The sequence below is a fragment of the Sciurus vulgaris genome (assembly GCF_902686455.1).
Source record: "Sciurus vulgaris genome assembly, chromosome: 8".
In the NCBI taxonomy this organism is placed as follows: Eukaryota; Metazoa; Chordata; class Mammalia; order Rodentia; family Sciuridae; genus Sciurus; species Sciurus vulgaris.
In genome coordinates, this window is record NC_136468.1 from 69,791,166 (window position 1) to 69,807,195 (window position 16,030).

A 16,030-nucleotide genomic window follows, 5' to 3' on the forward strand; every position below is an offset into this window, starting at 1 on the left:
GTAGATCTGACTCCCCCTCACCCACTAGTCTTGATTCCTGTCCAGTCCAGTTTATTCCCTCCCTGACTGTCCGGGTGCATGAGAAGAAATAAAGAACCAAAACATCAAGTAAGAAAGGGCCACCTGAACACTTGATTTTGATTGTGAAATATATGCACCAAAGTGCACAGAATATATACCTAAAATCTATGAGTAAATTATGACCTCTATAGCCACCACCCACTGGGTATTGGTAAAAACTTTCTAGAAATTCAAAGTCTTAATACACGAAACCAACCACTCCTCCTCTCCTCCCCACCCCCACACCGCGTGAGAGCACCTGTGCTAGACTGTGGAACGTGGATTCACACAACCTAGGAATCAAGGTCAGCACTCCCAGTTGGCGCTACTCTCCGGAAAAGAATACCGCAGGGGCTGCCCCGCCCCTGACCTCGCCGCCCGCCTTAGTAATTGGGGGGTGAGTGAAGATCTGAGTGGCCCCTGTGTGACAGCCAGTAACACTCTCAGTCCTCCAGGTTCGGGAAAGGGAAAGAACGCAGCAGGGAAAGGATTTCTTTCCCGGTAGAATCCGTGGGGAAAGGCCGCAGCCCTTGCGTCCTTCCTTTTGACCAAGGTGTCTCTGTTGCTCCATAAATAAAACGTCTCACTGCCGTCTGTCTGCGCTATAAAGGCTGCGGAGCGGGTCTCCCGGGGCATTCCGGGCGGAGCGCACGAGTAAAGCAGGTGAGTTCACCCTGAAGATGTACCTCACTCCGCCCGCCCTCGCGTCTCTCCCTCGGGATAAGCCTAGTCTAGGGGCACGCTGCGGGCGGGCAGGGGGCAGTACAGCCTTCTTTCTGAGAAGCTGAGAGTGAGGTCAGAAAAACAAGACGTGGGGACCTGCTCCTCTACCCTCGGGAGAGCTGAGACCCACTGCTGGAATTTGCCTGCAGCGAACGCAACCTCGGGACCTCAGGAGCACTCCTTGAGGGTCCCACGCCCTGCTATCGGTGCTTCTCTCCCACTACGTTCCTGGAACTGTGCCCTGGGTTGGGTGCGGGAAGGGAGGGACGCTTTTCCCCTTGCAAGCTCTCTAGGCCCTGTCCGAGAGTTGGTTTGTGGAGATTTCAGGACGCGGACAGCGCCCCAGCTGCCCAAGAAGGCGACTTGTTGGAGTTCTGGAAACCCCCAGAACAAGGCGCACTCTCTTCAGAGTAGGCAGTTTCCGGCAGTAGGTGCAGGCCACAGGACCCGAAGGTGCTCAGGTGCCCCACTCCAGGCTGGCCGTGTGTGCCGTGGAGCGGCGTGTCGCTGGCGCGGAGGGCTGCAGGACGCAGACCAGGTTCGCCAGGGTCAGCCACCACAGGTGGCGCCCGGAGGCAGCTAACGGGTGCTAACAGGCTCTTTCTTGCTCTTCCATTCCGATTGTCCTCCCTTGCCGCTACTCTTCCCTCTGGGTTGTCCTCTGGGTTGTCCTCGGGTTCTCAGGTCATGGCAGCGCCGGGCAGCAGGTCGGATCCGCGGCAGCTACCAGAGTACAGCTGCAGCTACGTGGTGTCGCGGCCGGTCTACAATGAGCTCGCCTTCCAGCAGCAGCACGAACGGCGCCTGCAGGAGCGCAAGACTCTTCGGGAGAGTCTGGCCAAGAGCTGCAGGTAGTGGCTAGAGGCGTGGAGAGAAGTGGAGCAGGGCGTCTGGGAACTGGGGATGGGGGTGCGAGTGGGGCTCCTGCCCGGCGGCACTGCCCGGCGCTTCTATGAGAGACTTGACTGAGCCTCACGACCACAGTGCCACCCTTCCTGGTCCGTTGGTGGCTCCATCAGTCTCCCGCCAGGAATCACTGTAACTCTTGACTGGGGAAACTCACCTTTGGGGAGAGTGGATTCCTGGAGCCCCATCTCCCTTTTTCCCTCTCTTGACGAAACCTGGAGTGCACCTTAAGGTACTGTAGGTCTCTGTGCTGCCTTCTTGTGAAGGACAGCTTGAGGAAAGAAAGGAAGAAAGCAGCTCGTTTAAAGGAGATGGTGGGTAAACCCACCACCTGGCCAGGAGTCTTTGAAACCCTCAACAGAATGCAGGCATGATACCATTCAGTTAGGGACCCGGATGAAAGAAGACAGGTGAAAGTGGTGTGCTTCAATTACTTCACCAGGAGGCAGGGGGACCCCTACAGAGAACCACCTTGTCTCTAAACCCAAATGTGCCACCCAGAATTAAATAATCCAAAGATGAAGAACTTAGAAAACAGTCAACTAATTACAATTTTTCTTTGTTCTTTTCACCCTTTTATTATGTTACACTTGAAATATATAGAAAGGTATAATAATCCCCCTGTCAAGTTTTTACTCACCACCCAGCTTCAACAATGATCAATTCAGTTAATCCCGTTTTACCTACAACCAGTCCCTTATTCCCTCCAGTATTTTGAGGCAAATCCCACAGACTGTATCTTTTTGTCTCTTACAGTCTCCCCTGACATCCATAGGAGATTGGTTCCAGGAACCCAGAAGTTACCAGAGTCTAAGCATGCTTAAGTTCTTTATATACAATGGCTATAATGCATATAACTTATATAATCCTCCTGTATATGTTAAATCACCTCCAAATTACTTATAATACCTAAAGTAAGGAAAATGTTGTGTAAATAGCTGTTATGCTATGCTACTTAGGAAATAAGAATCTACATATTTTCAATGTAGACACTTTTTCCCCCTAATTTTTATGGGTTTTTTTGGGGGGAGGGTTGGGTGGAGGTGCTGGGGATTGAACTCAGGGGCACTCAATCACTGAGCCACATCCCCAGTCCTATTTTGTATTTTATTTAGAGATAGGGTCTCACTGAGTTGCTTAGTGCCTTCTCCTTGCTGAGTCTGGCTTTGAACTTGTGATCCTCCTGTCTCAGCCTCCCAAGCTGCTGTGATTATAGGTTCACCTGATCTTTGATCTGTAGATGGTTGAATCCACAGACTCAGAACACATGGAAAAGGAGGACCCACTGTATATATCTTTTAGTATGCACCTCTAAGCACTCTTCAAAATTATAACCATAAGCCAGAAGTGGTGTCCCAGGACTGTAATCCCAGTGACTTGGGAGTCTGAAGTAGGAAGATCACAAGTTCGAGGTCAGCAACAACAACTTAACAAGGCCCTGCCTGGGTTTGGCTAGAGTCCCTCTGGGTTCAATCCCTACTACCAAAAAAAAGGATACACACACGCACACACACACACTCACGTGTGTGTATTCTATAAGATTATATATAAAATATGTGTGAAACATATAATGTATAAAATATACATTATATTTTCTTTATTTATTTTCTATACATATATCCACACTTTGTTATCTACCTAAAAATAATTCCTTAGCATAAAAACATTGACTCAGCATTGAACATTTCCAATTTTTTTATAAATGTCATACTTTTTAAAAACAATTTTGAATCAGAAGTCAAATAATATCTACCTATTATTATTTATTTTTTCCTCTTATTTATAGATTGAATTTAAAGTTGCTAAGTAACAAGCTATAATACATTTATTATGTTAAAGTTTTTGTAAAAACTGACTCCAAGCTTGTATTGCCAAAATATACAGTATGTTTATTTTTGTTTAAAGAAAAGAAGAAGGTGGTACCTAGATTAGAAGTCTAAAAATTAATCTCCACTTACAGACTCCACATTGATCCCTCTTTGGCTGGACCAGAAAGTGGGTTCTTGTGTACGGATATTTTCTCACAGGATTAAAAAGGTGGAAAAGGGGAGGGGACACTTAATCCTGTGTTTCCTAGTACAGTGCATTTAAAAGGATAGATATAATTCTTGGCAAAATCGTGGTAGCTCTTCAGTGTTAGAATTTTCCATAAAATTATTTTTCTAAATGGTTATAAACATCAGCAGAGTTCAGTATATAATTCTATGATTTACAATTGGTTGTGACTAAAACTGGATTGGAAACCCAAGTTTCTTGCTTTTGACAGTTGTTCAAGAAAGAGAGCCTTTGGTGTACTGAAGACTCTCTTGCCTATCCTGGAGTGGCTCCCCAAATACCGAATTAAGGAATGGCTGCTTAGTGATATCATTTCAGGAGTTAGTACTGGACTTGTGGGTACGCTGCAAGGTAAGACGTTGGTGGATTGGGTCCCAAGTGATTGAGAGATACTGTCTCCTGTTGTAGTCCACAGTCCCCCCACCCCACATCTTCTACCATGGATCTGTACCAAATGCTTACTCCCCCTTCAAGAACTTCATCTTTCTTCTAGAGTCCCTCAGTGGGAAGATTCACCTCTTTTCTCCTCTTTCATAGAGTTGTCTTCCTGGAAAATGCCACAGCCTCTCTAGTTGTGTGTCTTCAACTTAGAGACATATACCATGCAATGGCTTTCCACATTTATAAACCATGACTTAGTGTAAGAAATATGCATTATATCACAAGCCACACACACATTGTTGAAGTTTTGTGAGGTAATGTTTATTCTCACTATAAGTAATACATTCTAATATGTTCTATGATACTCTGCTTTTTTAAAAAAAATTTTATTTTTGCTCATGAAATTATTTTACATTTCACACATGGATCTTGACTGTAGTGTGAAACTGGTTTAGAGGAAATTGAACAAAGTGTCTTAGCTTGGACTACACATGAATAATTTTTGCCCCACTCCCCTTTTATCCTTCCTCTTATCTTAATCTTATGGGAAAATGTTCCAACATAGGTGAGAATTTTTTGTTTTGTTTTTGTTTTGGAACTGGATTATTTCATAATATTTCCATAAGCATTTTAGCAATCTGTTGCATAGTTGGTGTGTAACAGTATATGTATTCTCCTCTGTCCCTCATCCTCACAATTTTGTTACTTCGCTGTCCACACCACCACCCTGCCAATTTCTCAAAGTCTCTGAGTCTTGGAAAAAATGTCTAGTTTATTTATTATGATTTTATGGAGCCCCTAGGATGTGGCAGGCAGTAGGTAAGATGACAAGAATAGGATGCACCACCTGTTTTCAAGGGGCTCATAGTCCAGTGGAGAAATGGGTGCTCACAACTCAGTGTACTAAAGGCTGTGATAGGGGCAACGTTGCCTGCTAAGGGAGTGCCATTGAGGAGTGCATAACCCAGTCAGGGGATGGGCATGGCTTCCTGGAACTCACATTGTCAGAGCTGTTTCCCTGAAGGTTAAGTCTGAGTCTCAGGTGATGGGAAGTGGTCTCTGGGTATGGCCGTGTGCAGAAAGATGACTTGAAAATAGACTGCTTGAGAAGTTAGTAATAAGTGTTGACCAATATTGTGTTGAGCTAAAATGTGTCTATGGAGCTCTCCAGATTACTCAGAGCAGGACAGTTAGATTCCCACAGACGAGGATGGTCTGTTGGTTCCAATGTGAAGTCTCAATCAAGCATGTTCTCAATCCCAAAGCCTTAAGAGGGAGAGCAGGATGGGGCATTGCTCTACACAGCTGGCTTTAATGGCTGCAACATAGCAACATCGGATGACTCTTGGGAACAGGAACCATGTCTAAGTTCATGTTTGCTTGGTAGTTGGTTAGCAGTTCATGTTTGCTTAGCACAGAAATTGGTACATAATAGATGATTCTATAAATATTTAGTGAAGAGGATTGAATTGTTTTCTTGATAATGAATCATCTTTAGATATGAAAATAATAGTTTAAGCTCCAGGTCTCCGCAGTTTTCCTAGACAAGTATCTGGCCTATTCATAAATTTTGTTTAGTATGTATTAGAAACTATTAAAAAGGACTTTGGCTAGTTATCTCATTTAATCCTCACATCAACCCTGCAAGGTAGGTACTATTATCATCTCCTTTTTCAATAGATGAGAAATCTATTAGATTTTCCTCAAGGTCCAGGAGCTGCAAGTGGTAGAGCTGAATTTGAACTCAGAGTCTAATTTCTAAGATCTTAACATGTACATTGTATGTTGTTCCTTACTTTATAGACAGGTTTTCCAGACACATTATATCTATAAATTTGTCTTTATAAAATAACTTTCTGGGAGATCAATCTGACTCATTCATATGTTTGTTTATTATTCATTTGTGTAATCAATATTTATAGACTAATTCTGTATGCCAGGTATTGAGCCATGAGGATTCAGTGATTTATTAACAGGTATAGATACTGACCTAATGAGGCTCATTTCCACTGGTAGTTCTGAGAATTAAATAATTACATGTATAAATAGAAAAATATTTTATAGCTCATGATAACCATTGCTGTGAAGTTGAAATGCCAAAATAGGAATTAATTTGGGAGAAAAGGTATATTTTAGATATAATAGTCTAGGAAGGTTATATTGAAGAAGTAGAATTTTAGACAGAGACCATAAGAGGAGAAGGCGGCAGCCAGGTGCTAAGCTGGAGGAAGAGGGTACCAGGTAAAGATGAAAATTCCCTGAAGACAAAAAGTGCTTCTTTTACAGGGCCTGGGCTAGATCTGGGAGGAGAAGGAAGAATTCTAGTCTGGGTGGAGGGCAGTGAGGGAAGTTGAGTAATGATGAGATAAGGTTAGGAAGGCCAGGTTTAGGGCGAGGCAAGAGGGGCACTTGCTCCCAGGGAGCCTCTTTAAATATTGTGCCCTAGGCTCTTCACTTGCCTCACCCTAAACCCAGCCCTTGGTACAGGTGCTTCAGCTTGAACCAGATCAGGCAGGACATGGTGAGACCTGCAATATCTGAAGTATTTTTTGCAGCAAAAATCATCAATATAACTTATAAGTGCATATAAAAATCATGGACAACTCCTTGGTTGTTGACTTGTGCAACTGGGTAAATGGTTATATCATTTATTAAAATGGCAAAGACTGAGCCAGGTGTGGGTGGTAGACACCTGTGATCTCAGCTACTTAGGAGGCTGAGGCAGAAGAAGAATCATAACTTCAAAGCCAGCCTTGGCAATTTAGGGAGATCCTGATTAAAAAAAATTGAAAAGGGCTGGGATTGTAGTCCATGGTATATTATTTGCAGAGAATGCACAAGGCCCTGGGTACAATCTCCAGTACAGGGGTGGGGCAGTGGGGTGTGGAGGTGTGGAGACTGGCTGGGAAGCAGGTTTGGAATGATAAACCAAGGGTTTCCTTTTGGACATTCTAGGTTTGAGATGCACATGAGACACCTAAGTGGAGATTCCAAATAGAAGTTGGAGCTATTACAAGTTTAAAGATCACAGTTAAGTCCTGGGCTGGATGTGATATCACTTTAGAGTGTGATTTCACTTTAGAGGTGATATTTAAAGGAATAGGTGGCAGGGACAGGCTGGGAATGTAGCTCAGTGGCAAAACACTCACCTAGCACACACAAGGTCCTGGGTTCAATCCCTGTCCCAAAAAAGTGGGGGAGGGGGGATTAAAGGAGTGGAAATGTCTGTAATTACATAGGAAAGAAGGACAGATGGGAAGAAGAGGGCTGGAGGACTTAGAGGTCAGGAAAATGAGGAAGGGGTGACAAAATCTGAGGAAGTTGGACTGAGAAAGGTGGAGAAAAAGATACAATCACAGGAATGAGCGACCAGAATTAAAAAGTTTAAAACAAAAAAGGATAAAGCTTCTGATAGAAACTCCAGACTGCTTTTAACAAGTGTTGCTGTGAAGTAGAGGGAGATAAAGGATAAAGTGGAGTGAAGGAAAGATCTGCTTTCCTTTTCATACAGGTAGGAATAACTTCATAGAAAGAAAGAGATCTGTGGTTCAAGAAGTAGAGAAGAAACTACTAGAAGCAAATTCATGAGAAGGGGCAAATGTGGATGGGTTCCTGGACAGAAGTGGGAATATTACTCCTTTAGGACAAAAAGGAGATTTTCTCTATTTCAAAGGAAGGTAATTGGCTCTAAGTGTGCAGATTCTGCGAGGCTTGAAATTCTGTTGAAAAGAAACCTGGGAGCCTCTCTCCTGGATTCTATGTTTTCAATGGAAAGGTAAGATGTGCCTCTTAGCTTCTACTTTGGTGAAGAGGGAGATGGTCATTTTGAGGAAAGCAGGGGAGGTTTGAGAAGTTGTCTGAGAGGAAAGCACAACTGGTTCACCAGGCAGTTTTGAGTGCCCATGTGGGACTGTTCAGTCTAAGTGTAACCCCAGGTCAGTTTGTATAACTGCTAGAAAGTAGTCGTGAAAAAGGTAGATGTTTGGATCCCCCTGTATTGCTGTCTCCAGCTTTTGCCAGATAAAAGGAAGAAGAGAGAAAAACGCAGAAGCAAGGGAGTATTTTTAAAATTCATGGACTCTGTGCTGGGCAAGGATAATAGTAAGGACAGGAGGGTGTCAACAATCAGGAGAGAGCAGATTAGTCAGAACTGAAAACCTTATGGGGATAAAGAAAAGCTGCAGTAAGGATTCTGGAGTGGGTGCGCTGAAAGGCTCAAGGCTGCAGCTGGAGAGCGGGTAGCCCAGATGAAGATTCCAGAGGCAATGCTGCAGTTTCCAGTGATGGTGAGCTCTGTGACCTAAGCCCTGACTGGGTGGCTGCGAGTTATGGGAAAGTCATCAGACAGATGACCGGATCAGGTTCCTGAGAAACCAGGGAGTTGCTAATGATAATGGGGTATTTTTAGTTTTTGTTATTAAAAAAAAAAAAATTCCTACCAGGCGTGGTGGTGCATCCCTGTAATCCCAACAACTCCAAAGGCTGAAGTAGTAGGATCACAAATTCAAGGCCAGTCTCAGAAACTTAGTGAAAACCTATAACAAAATAAAAAATAAAAAGGGCTGGGAATGTGGCTCGGTGGTAAAGCACCTCTGCATTCAATCCCCAGTACCAAAAAAAAAAAAAAAAAAAGAAGTCCTATTTGGCAACAAAACATCTATGCAATACTTTTAGTGCTATCTTTATACACAGCTATGGGGAGTTTGTTATCTACTTTCTTTTTATTATAAGTATTAACACCTAATAATTGTACAAGTTGATGAGTTTTACTCTGACATTTCCATACAAAAGATGTAAATGAAACAATGAAACTCAACAATTTGTACAAAGATGGAAATGTTCATGTTCACATCCACCCACTTTTATCTGTTCATGCTCCCTGGCCCCATACTTTCCCCTAATAGTTTCTCCTCTGCAACTGGGGTATCTGTTTTTCATTTCCACATTTGAGAGGAAATATATGATACTTGTGTTTCTGTATCTGGCTTATTTTACTTAACATGATGATCTCCAGTTTCATCCTTTTTCCTGAAAATGACACTATTTTATTCTTCTTTATGACTTAAACTCCATTGTGTATGTATACCATATTTTCTCTATCCATTTATCTGTTGACAACACCTAGACTGATTCCATATCATGGCTATTATGAATAGTACTACAATAAACATGGGTATGCAGGTATTTCTTCTATGTTCTGACTTCATTTCCTTCGGATAAATACCAGGAGTGGAAGAACTGGATCATATATAATCTACTTTTTTTTCTTTTGTATTACTAGGGATTGAACTCAGGACTTCATGCATGCATGCTGGGCAAAGATGTTGAGGCTGTTCTTCAACTTGTGACCCTTCTGCCTCAGCCTCCCCAGTAGCTGGATTACAGGCATGTGCCACCACACCTGGCTATTTTTAGTTTTTTTTTTTTTTGGCAGTGCTGGGGATTGAACCCAGGGTCTTGTGCTTGAAAGGGAAGCACTTTACTAACTGAGCTACATCACCAGCCCCATTTTTAGCCTTTTGAGGGACTTCCAAACTGTTTTCCATAGTGGCTGTACTAATTTACATTCCTACCGACAGTGTATAAGTGTTCCTTTTTTCTCCATATCCTCAGCAGCATTTGTTATTTTTTTTTTTTAGAGTAGCCATTCTGACTGGAAAAAGATGCAATTTTAGTATAGTTTTCTTAAAAATAGTTTTAGTTATAGATGGACATAATACCTTTTATTTTATTTACTTTTATGTGGTGCTGAGGATTAAATCCAGTGCCTCACATAGATAGGCAAGTGTTCTACCATTGAGCTACAACCCCAGCCTCTTAGTGTAGTTTTGATTTGCATTTCCCTGATGGCTAAAGATACTAAGAATTTTTCATATATTTACTGACCATTTATACTTCTTTTGAGAAGTGTCTGTTCAGATCATTTCCCCATTTTTTATTGTATTATTTATTCTCCCCACTCCCCATATAATGGTCCTCTGTTTATTTAGAATTAAGGACAGCTTTCCACTACAGTCTGTTCATCATATAATCTTTAAAGGAAAAAAAAAAAAAAAAAAAAAAAACAGGGCGACATGTATTTCTTGTTTTTATTTCAAACCCTGAATTTATTCTAAATCTATAATAAACCAAACAGAAGATCCACACTTCTTATTGGAACTATTTTTCTTATTTGCGTGTTTTTCCAGATCCTGAATTTCTCCTAAATCTACAATGACCCAACCAAAGGATTGGGAACATTGCTTTTGAGAAAGACCCATTTGCTGATGAGAAAATCCAATTCCAACTGGGTATATTTATCTGAATTCCAGCCTTTTCAGTTTAACATTACACCTATCACCTAGAAAAATAACTCCAAGTACCCATCTGGGTTGAAGGAAAAGAGTTACTAATAATTTTATAAAAAATGAAACTATGTAATATAAAATTTCAAAAAAGTCAGATGATGCTACATAAAACATTTTTGTTTCTTTTTCTTAGAAGAAAGGAGTTCTATGGAAACTTCTCAGTTTTTTCTTCTACTCCTTTATGTGCAAAGTTGAAGGAAGATTATGCTATAGGGCCCATCACATCTTCTTAGCTAAAAAAAAACCAGTCATGCTTACTTGTCTTCCAACCTTGACCAGATGGAAAACTAAGTCTTCTGTACTATATGACTCTACAAAACAGGATGAAAACTGTAATACAGCAGCTTCTCATCTTAGGGAGGTGACTAGGGTTCCATCAGTGGACTTAAACTGTGTTGTTTGTTTTTACCATTCTTTGCACTAAATGTAAGTGTGCATTCACAGGGTTAGCTGTTGCACATTCTGGTCATTCCACAGAAGAATGAAAAAATGTAAAAATAGCAAATGTCCCAAGATTTTGGAAAAAGTCAAGAATAGCTTCTTTCTCTAGGAGAAAAATTCATCATTTCATACAAAAATGTAGGTTTATACATGTAAAAATATATATTTATTCAGAATCTCTGAAGGTTTATTCAGATATGAAATCAGTCTTAGATATCTTGTCTTTACACTTCTATATCACATCAAAGGGTTAACTGCAAAAATGAACCTTTGTTTCTGCCCAGTAAATCTATGTCACAAGATGAACTGGGATTTAGAGATATATGTGACTTTTTAACATCTCTTTCTTACAACAAATATTTGGTTTACTGCTATTGTCTCAAATGTGCTTATTATAATGGCTGAAACTGAAAAACATTTTTTTAAAAAAACCTGAAGTCATCCATACTTGCCATTTATTTAGCCTTCTTGTTTGGAGCAAAAGGCAAAGAATTCACAAATATCACAACCTAAGTACCTGTTTCAAATTAAACATCAGCCTTAAGCTTGCAAAATAATTTTTCAATAATTAAGCAAATTTCAGAAGAAGACCCATTATCAGTTGTTTACTTTTTTCTTCTTGGTGAACTCAGCAGGATAACTGCATGCTAAGGGCTTCTTTTTGTATTGAATCTGAAAGCTGGAATAAAAGAAAATCAGTCTTTTCCATTCCAAACCATGGAAGTAATATGTAGAAAGGTATCCATATGTCAATAGGGAAAGTGGCTAGATAAAAGAAGCAAGACTACCTACTCTAGAAGATAACATAGGAATACCTGCCAGGTCCTGAGATCAGGATGTGTTTTGAGAAGAATATAAAAGCACCTAAATGTCAGGAGAATGTTCTTCCTGTGTGATAAGGGTTCTGGAAGGCAATGTGGACCCTAGGGCGGTCAAGGATGGCAATTCCAGTTTGGCCAGGCCAGGCTGCTGCCAGCAGGCTCCCCATACGGCTCAGTCCCAGACAGCTGGTCACATCACTGGCTCACCACCTCCTTGTCCTGTGTTGTCTGACTTCTTGGCTTACCTAGCATGGTCCAGCAGAGGCAGCAGAGGCCATTCTGCCAGATTGCTGAGGCATGCCTCACTTTGTCACCTTTGCTTCTTCTGTTGAATTACTTGTTCTTATATTGTTAAGCTTTTTGAGTTCTCTGCCAGAAAAATGGTTGGCAAAGATTTTTGCCCATTCTGTAGGTTGTCTTTTTACTCTGTGGATTGTTTCCTTTGCAATGAAGAAGTTTTTAAATTTGATGTAATCCCCATTTGTCAATTCTTGCTTTTGTTTCCTGAGCTGTTGGAGTTCTATTCAGGAAATCTTTCCTGTGCCAATGTCTTAAAATGTTTCCTGTATGTTTTCTTCTAGTTGTTTCAAAGTTTCAGGTCTCTTTGGTTCATTATGAGTTGATTTTGTACTGGTTGATAGGTAGAGGTTAAGTTTCAATCTTCTGCATGCGGTATCCACTTTCTCTAGTACCATTTCTTTGTAGTGATCTTTTGCCTCTTTGGTTAAGTTTCTTATTTTTTTTTAATTTCTTTTTTCTTTTGATGCTATTGTAAATGGGATTGTGTTCCTCTTTCTCAGTGGGTTCATCACTGGTGTATAGAAAAGCTACTGATTTTTATGTTGGTTTTGCATTCTGCTTCTTTGCTGAATTTGTTCATCAGTTCTTCTGTGGATGTTACTTATTGGTAGAGTACTTGCCTAGCATTTTTGAGGCCCTGGGTCCAACCCCCAATACCACAAAAAACAAATTTAAAAAAAACCCACCTTTGTTTCATTGATTATTTGTATTGTTCTTTTAGTCTCTATTTCATTTATTTCTGCCTGATCTTTACTGTTTTTTCCTTCTACCGATTTTGGGTTTCGTTTGCTCTGGTTTTTCTAAGACCTTGAAATGCATCATTATTTCAGATCTCTGTTTTTTAAATGTAGGCAATCAGGGCTGGGGTCATAGCCCCGCCCAATAATCATTATATCTTCTTGATAAATTGTTTCCTTTATCAAAATGTGGTGACTTATTTTGTCTCTTCTAACTGATACTGGTATGAAGTCTATTTTTTTTCATATATGAGTATAGCTAATCCTGCTTGCTTTTGGATTCCATTTCTCATCCTTCACTTTCACTCTGTGTATATATTCACTGGTAAGATGAGTTTCTTGAAGGCAACATATTGTTGGGCTTGTTTTTTAATATAATCAACTCATCTGATTCTTCTAGTTTGAAAATTAAAACCATTTACATTCCAACTTATTGAAAGATATGCTCTCATTCCTGTCACTTCATTGTTTTGTTCTGGTTCTTTTGGATATTCTGGGTTTTTCCCCATCTCTTATTCATCTTAGAAGTTTGATGATTTTGTGTTAATAATATTTGATTCTTTCCTAATTCTCATTTGCATATCTGCTCTTCTAATGAGATTTATTCTTTACTGTGCTCTAATTATTGTGTTTATATTTCTTCCTCTTCTGGGTATAGGATGCCCTTAATTATCTTCTTTAATGCTGGCTTGCTGATCATGAATTCATATTTATGCTTATCAGAAAAGATCTTTACTTTTTCTTTGATTTTTGAATAACTTTGCTGGTATAGTAATGTAGGTTAGCAGGGGTTTCCCCCTCCCCAGGACTTGAGATACATTATTCTATGCTCTCCTGGACTTTTGAGTTACTGCTGAGAAATTATTCTGATGGGTTTGCCTTTAAATGTGACTTGATGCTTCTCTTTTGCAGCTTTTAATATTCTTTATTTGTTCTGTACTCTTGGCAGTTTAGCTATATGCTAGGGAGAGATTCTTTTCTGGTTATATCTATTTGGGGTTCCAAATGCTTCCTATGTCTGGATGACCATGTCTTTTCCAAAGTTTGAGAAATTATTACATTGCTAGGTAGGTTTTTAGTGCCTTCAGGTATAGTTCTTATTCCTCAATTATGCATAAGTTTGATCTTTTAATGGTGTCCTGGAAACTTGTATGTTTTGTTCATTCTTCTTTTTTTTCCCCTTTATTACTTTCCTCAATCTTGTCTTCAAGCCCCAATAATCTTTCTTCTGCATTGTAGGGTATGCCAGGCTAGCTCAGGTGCAGGTAAGAGCCGCAGAGTCAGAACCCAGACTCCGGGAGTTGGGTAAAAGCAGGTTTGTGGTGAGCAAACTGCAAACTCATTTATTGCAGGAAAAACCATACATTTTATAAACTTTTTGCCCAATCACAATGTGCCACAGGGGATCAGACAGCCATGCCCCTATATAGGTTCCCTTGGTAACACTAGGTCAATTTGGGGCAGTTGTTTACATTCCTAGGTGGTCAGCAGAAAGCTCCTCTTCACAAGTTTACACACTTGAGACATTAACTTTTGTGAGCCAAGAACTAGGATTTCTCCCAACACTGTGTGAAGAGGTTATTGGTGAGGTTTTTAACTAAAAAAAAAAAAAAAAAAAAAATTGTTTTGGCTCTTTTCAGTTTATTGCATGAAGGAGTTAACACTAGTCCAAGTGAAAAGCAGACCCCAAATGGCTACATTATACAAGCTGTGAGGTTTTTAAACTTGTGACAAGGAACAGAAGGGAAATTTTACTCATTGCAAGGAAATCCTCATTTAAGCTTCAGTGAACTACAAGCAATTAAAACCCATGAACCTTCAGCTGATTGTCCTTAGCCAGTTCAATCTCTAGCAGGAACTGGCATATGTTCTTGTGCTGGTCACCCTGTAGCTGAATTACTTCTCCATATTCTGGAAGCTCAATTACAGTACCACTGCAGGCAAATTTCTTTTTAAATGCCTTCACTAGTTTCTTTTTATCATAATCATCTGTGACCCCTTGGACAGTACTAAGGGTCTTCCCACCATTTCTCTGTTGAATTCTTATATGGATATAATCCTCAGTGCCAGCAGGAGGTAGGTCATCTCCCTTACTTTCAGCAAAGGGGTTGAAAGAGTGCAGGTTCTGGATAACCAACGTACTATATGATTCCTTTTCCTCCGCAGAAGCAGCCTGTGGAAGGTGGCTGTGGGAGAATGCAGGGGAGGGAGTGGTGGTCATTTCGGGGGGCAAGGGGGACAGTGGTGGAGTGGGGGTGGGGGCAGCGATGGAATTCTGGGAAGCAAGCTGGTTGGAGAGGGAGGCTTCTGAGTCCTCTGGGGTGGCTCCATGACTGGGGCCTTAACTAAAATTTTAATCTGACATATGGAACTTTTCATTTCTAAAATTTCTGTTTAGTTCTTTTTCAACATCTCTCTTTATCGAATTGCTCATCCATATCCTGCATTGTCCTCCTTAACTAATTAGACCATTTACTGATATCTTCCTGGCATTCATTGAACTTTTTAAGAATCATTTTTTTGAATTCTGTGTCCTCTGTAGGTCACAAACAAGTGGGATCCCTCTGGTCTGGCAGGTCAGGCAGATGTAGTGTATATAGCAAAATATATGGAATACACCCTCTGTGATTACTCCTCTAGTCTTGTCAGTAATGTATGGCCTGATATGGTAGTAGAGTGACCTATGCAGAGATCCCTTGTAGATGTGGTGTTCACAACCATTGTGCTGTTTCTCTCTGCCATTGCTATGGGGTTCAATGTCCAGAAGCAGAACTTCCAGTACACACACCCGGCACCGCCCCCCCCCCCCCCGTACCACCCCCCCCACACACACCATGACCACTTGGTGCTGTACTGATGATTGGAGGCTTTTATTTTCCCTATTACTTTTCCCTCCTTCAGTACTGGTGATTGAACCCAGGAAACTCTACCACTGGGCCATAGACCCAGCACCTTTTATTTTTTATATTGAGACAGGCCCAGAATGGCCTCAAACTTGCTATCCTCCTGCCTCAGTCTCTTGAATTGCTGGGATTATAAGCATGTGCCACAGCACCCAGCTTCCCGTATTCTTTAAGTTGAACTTTTAGTAAAGGTTTCAGCGAGACTAGGTCATACTGGAGTAAGGTCATACTGAGTTGGGCTGCTCAGTGCAGAGCACCCACTCCATATCTCAAAGTTTCAGGTTCAGTCCCTTGCACCACAAAGAAAGAATAAACAATAACCTCAACAACAAAATGGTTAAAAAAATAAAGTAAAA

At 40.9% G+C, this 16,030-nt stretch overlaps 2 protein-coding genes across 4 annotated transcripts in view; one reads left to right on the plus strand and one right to left on the minus strand.

The window, feature by feature from the left end:
- The first annotated feature begins 641 nt into the window (after positions 1–641).
- SLC26A4 (solute carrier family 26 member 4) overlaps positions 642–16,030 on the plus strand; it is a 59,592-nt gene continuing 44,203 nt past the window's right edge. The window contains exons 1-3 of one of the 3 annotated variants that reach the window (XM_079152274.1): positions 642–723; positions 1,468–1,634; positions 3,956–4,095. In XM_079152274.1, coding sequence (XP_079008400.1) covers positions 1,471–1,634; positions 3,956–4,095 — 304 coding nt within the window. In that variant the 5' untranslated portion in view covers positions 642–723; positions 1,468–1,470. Of the gene's footprint in view, positions 1,635–3,955; positions 4,096–16,030 lie in introns of all 3 variants that reach the window. The other 2 variants (XM_079152276.1, XM_079152275.1) reach the window with 2 other exon arrangements.
- LOC306667841 (eukaryotic translation initiation factor 1-like) lies at positions 11,072–14,992 on the minus strand (the record flags this gene model as incomplete). The annotated part of the gene is made up of 1 exon (XM_079150623.1): positions 11,072–14,992. The coding sequence occupies one exon, from the start codon at positions 14,990–14,992 to the stop codon at positions 14,573–14,575; it is 420 nt and encodes a 139-aa protein (XP_079006749.1). The 3' UTR covers positions 11,072–14,572.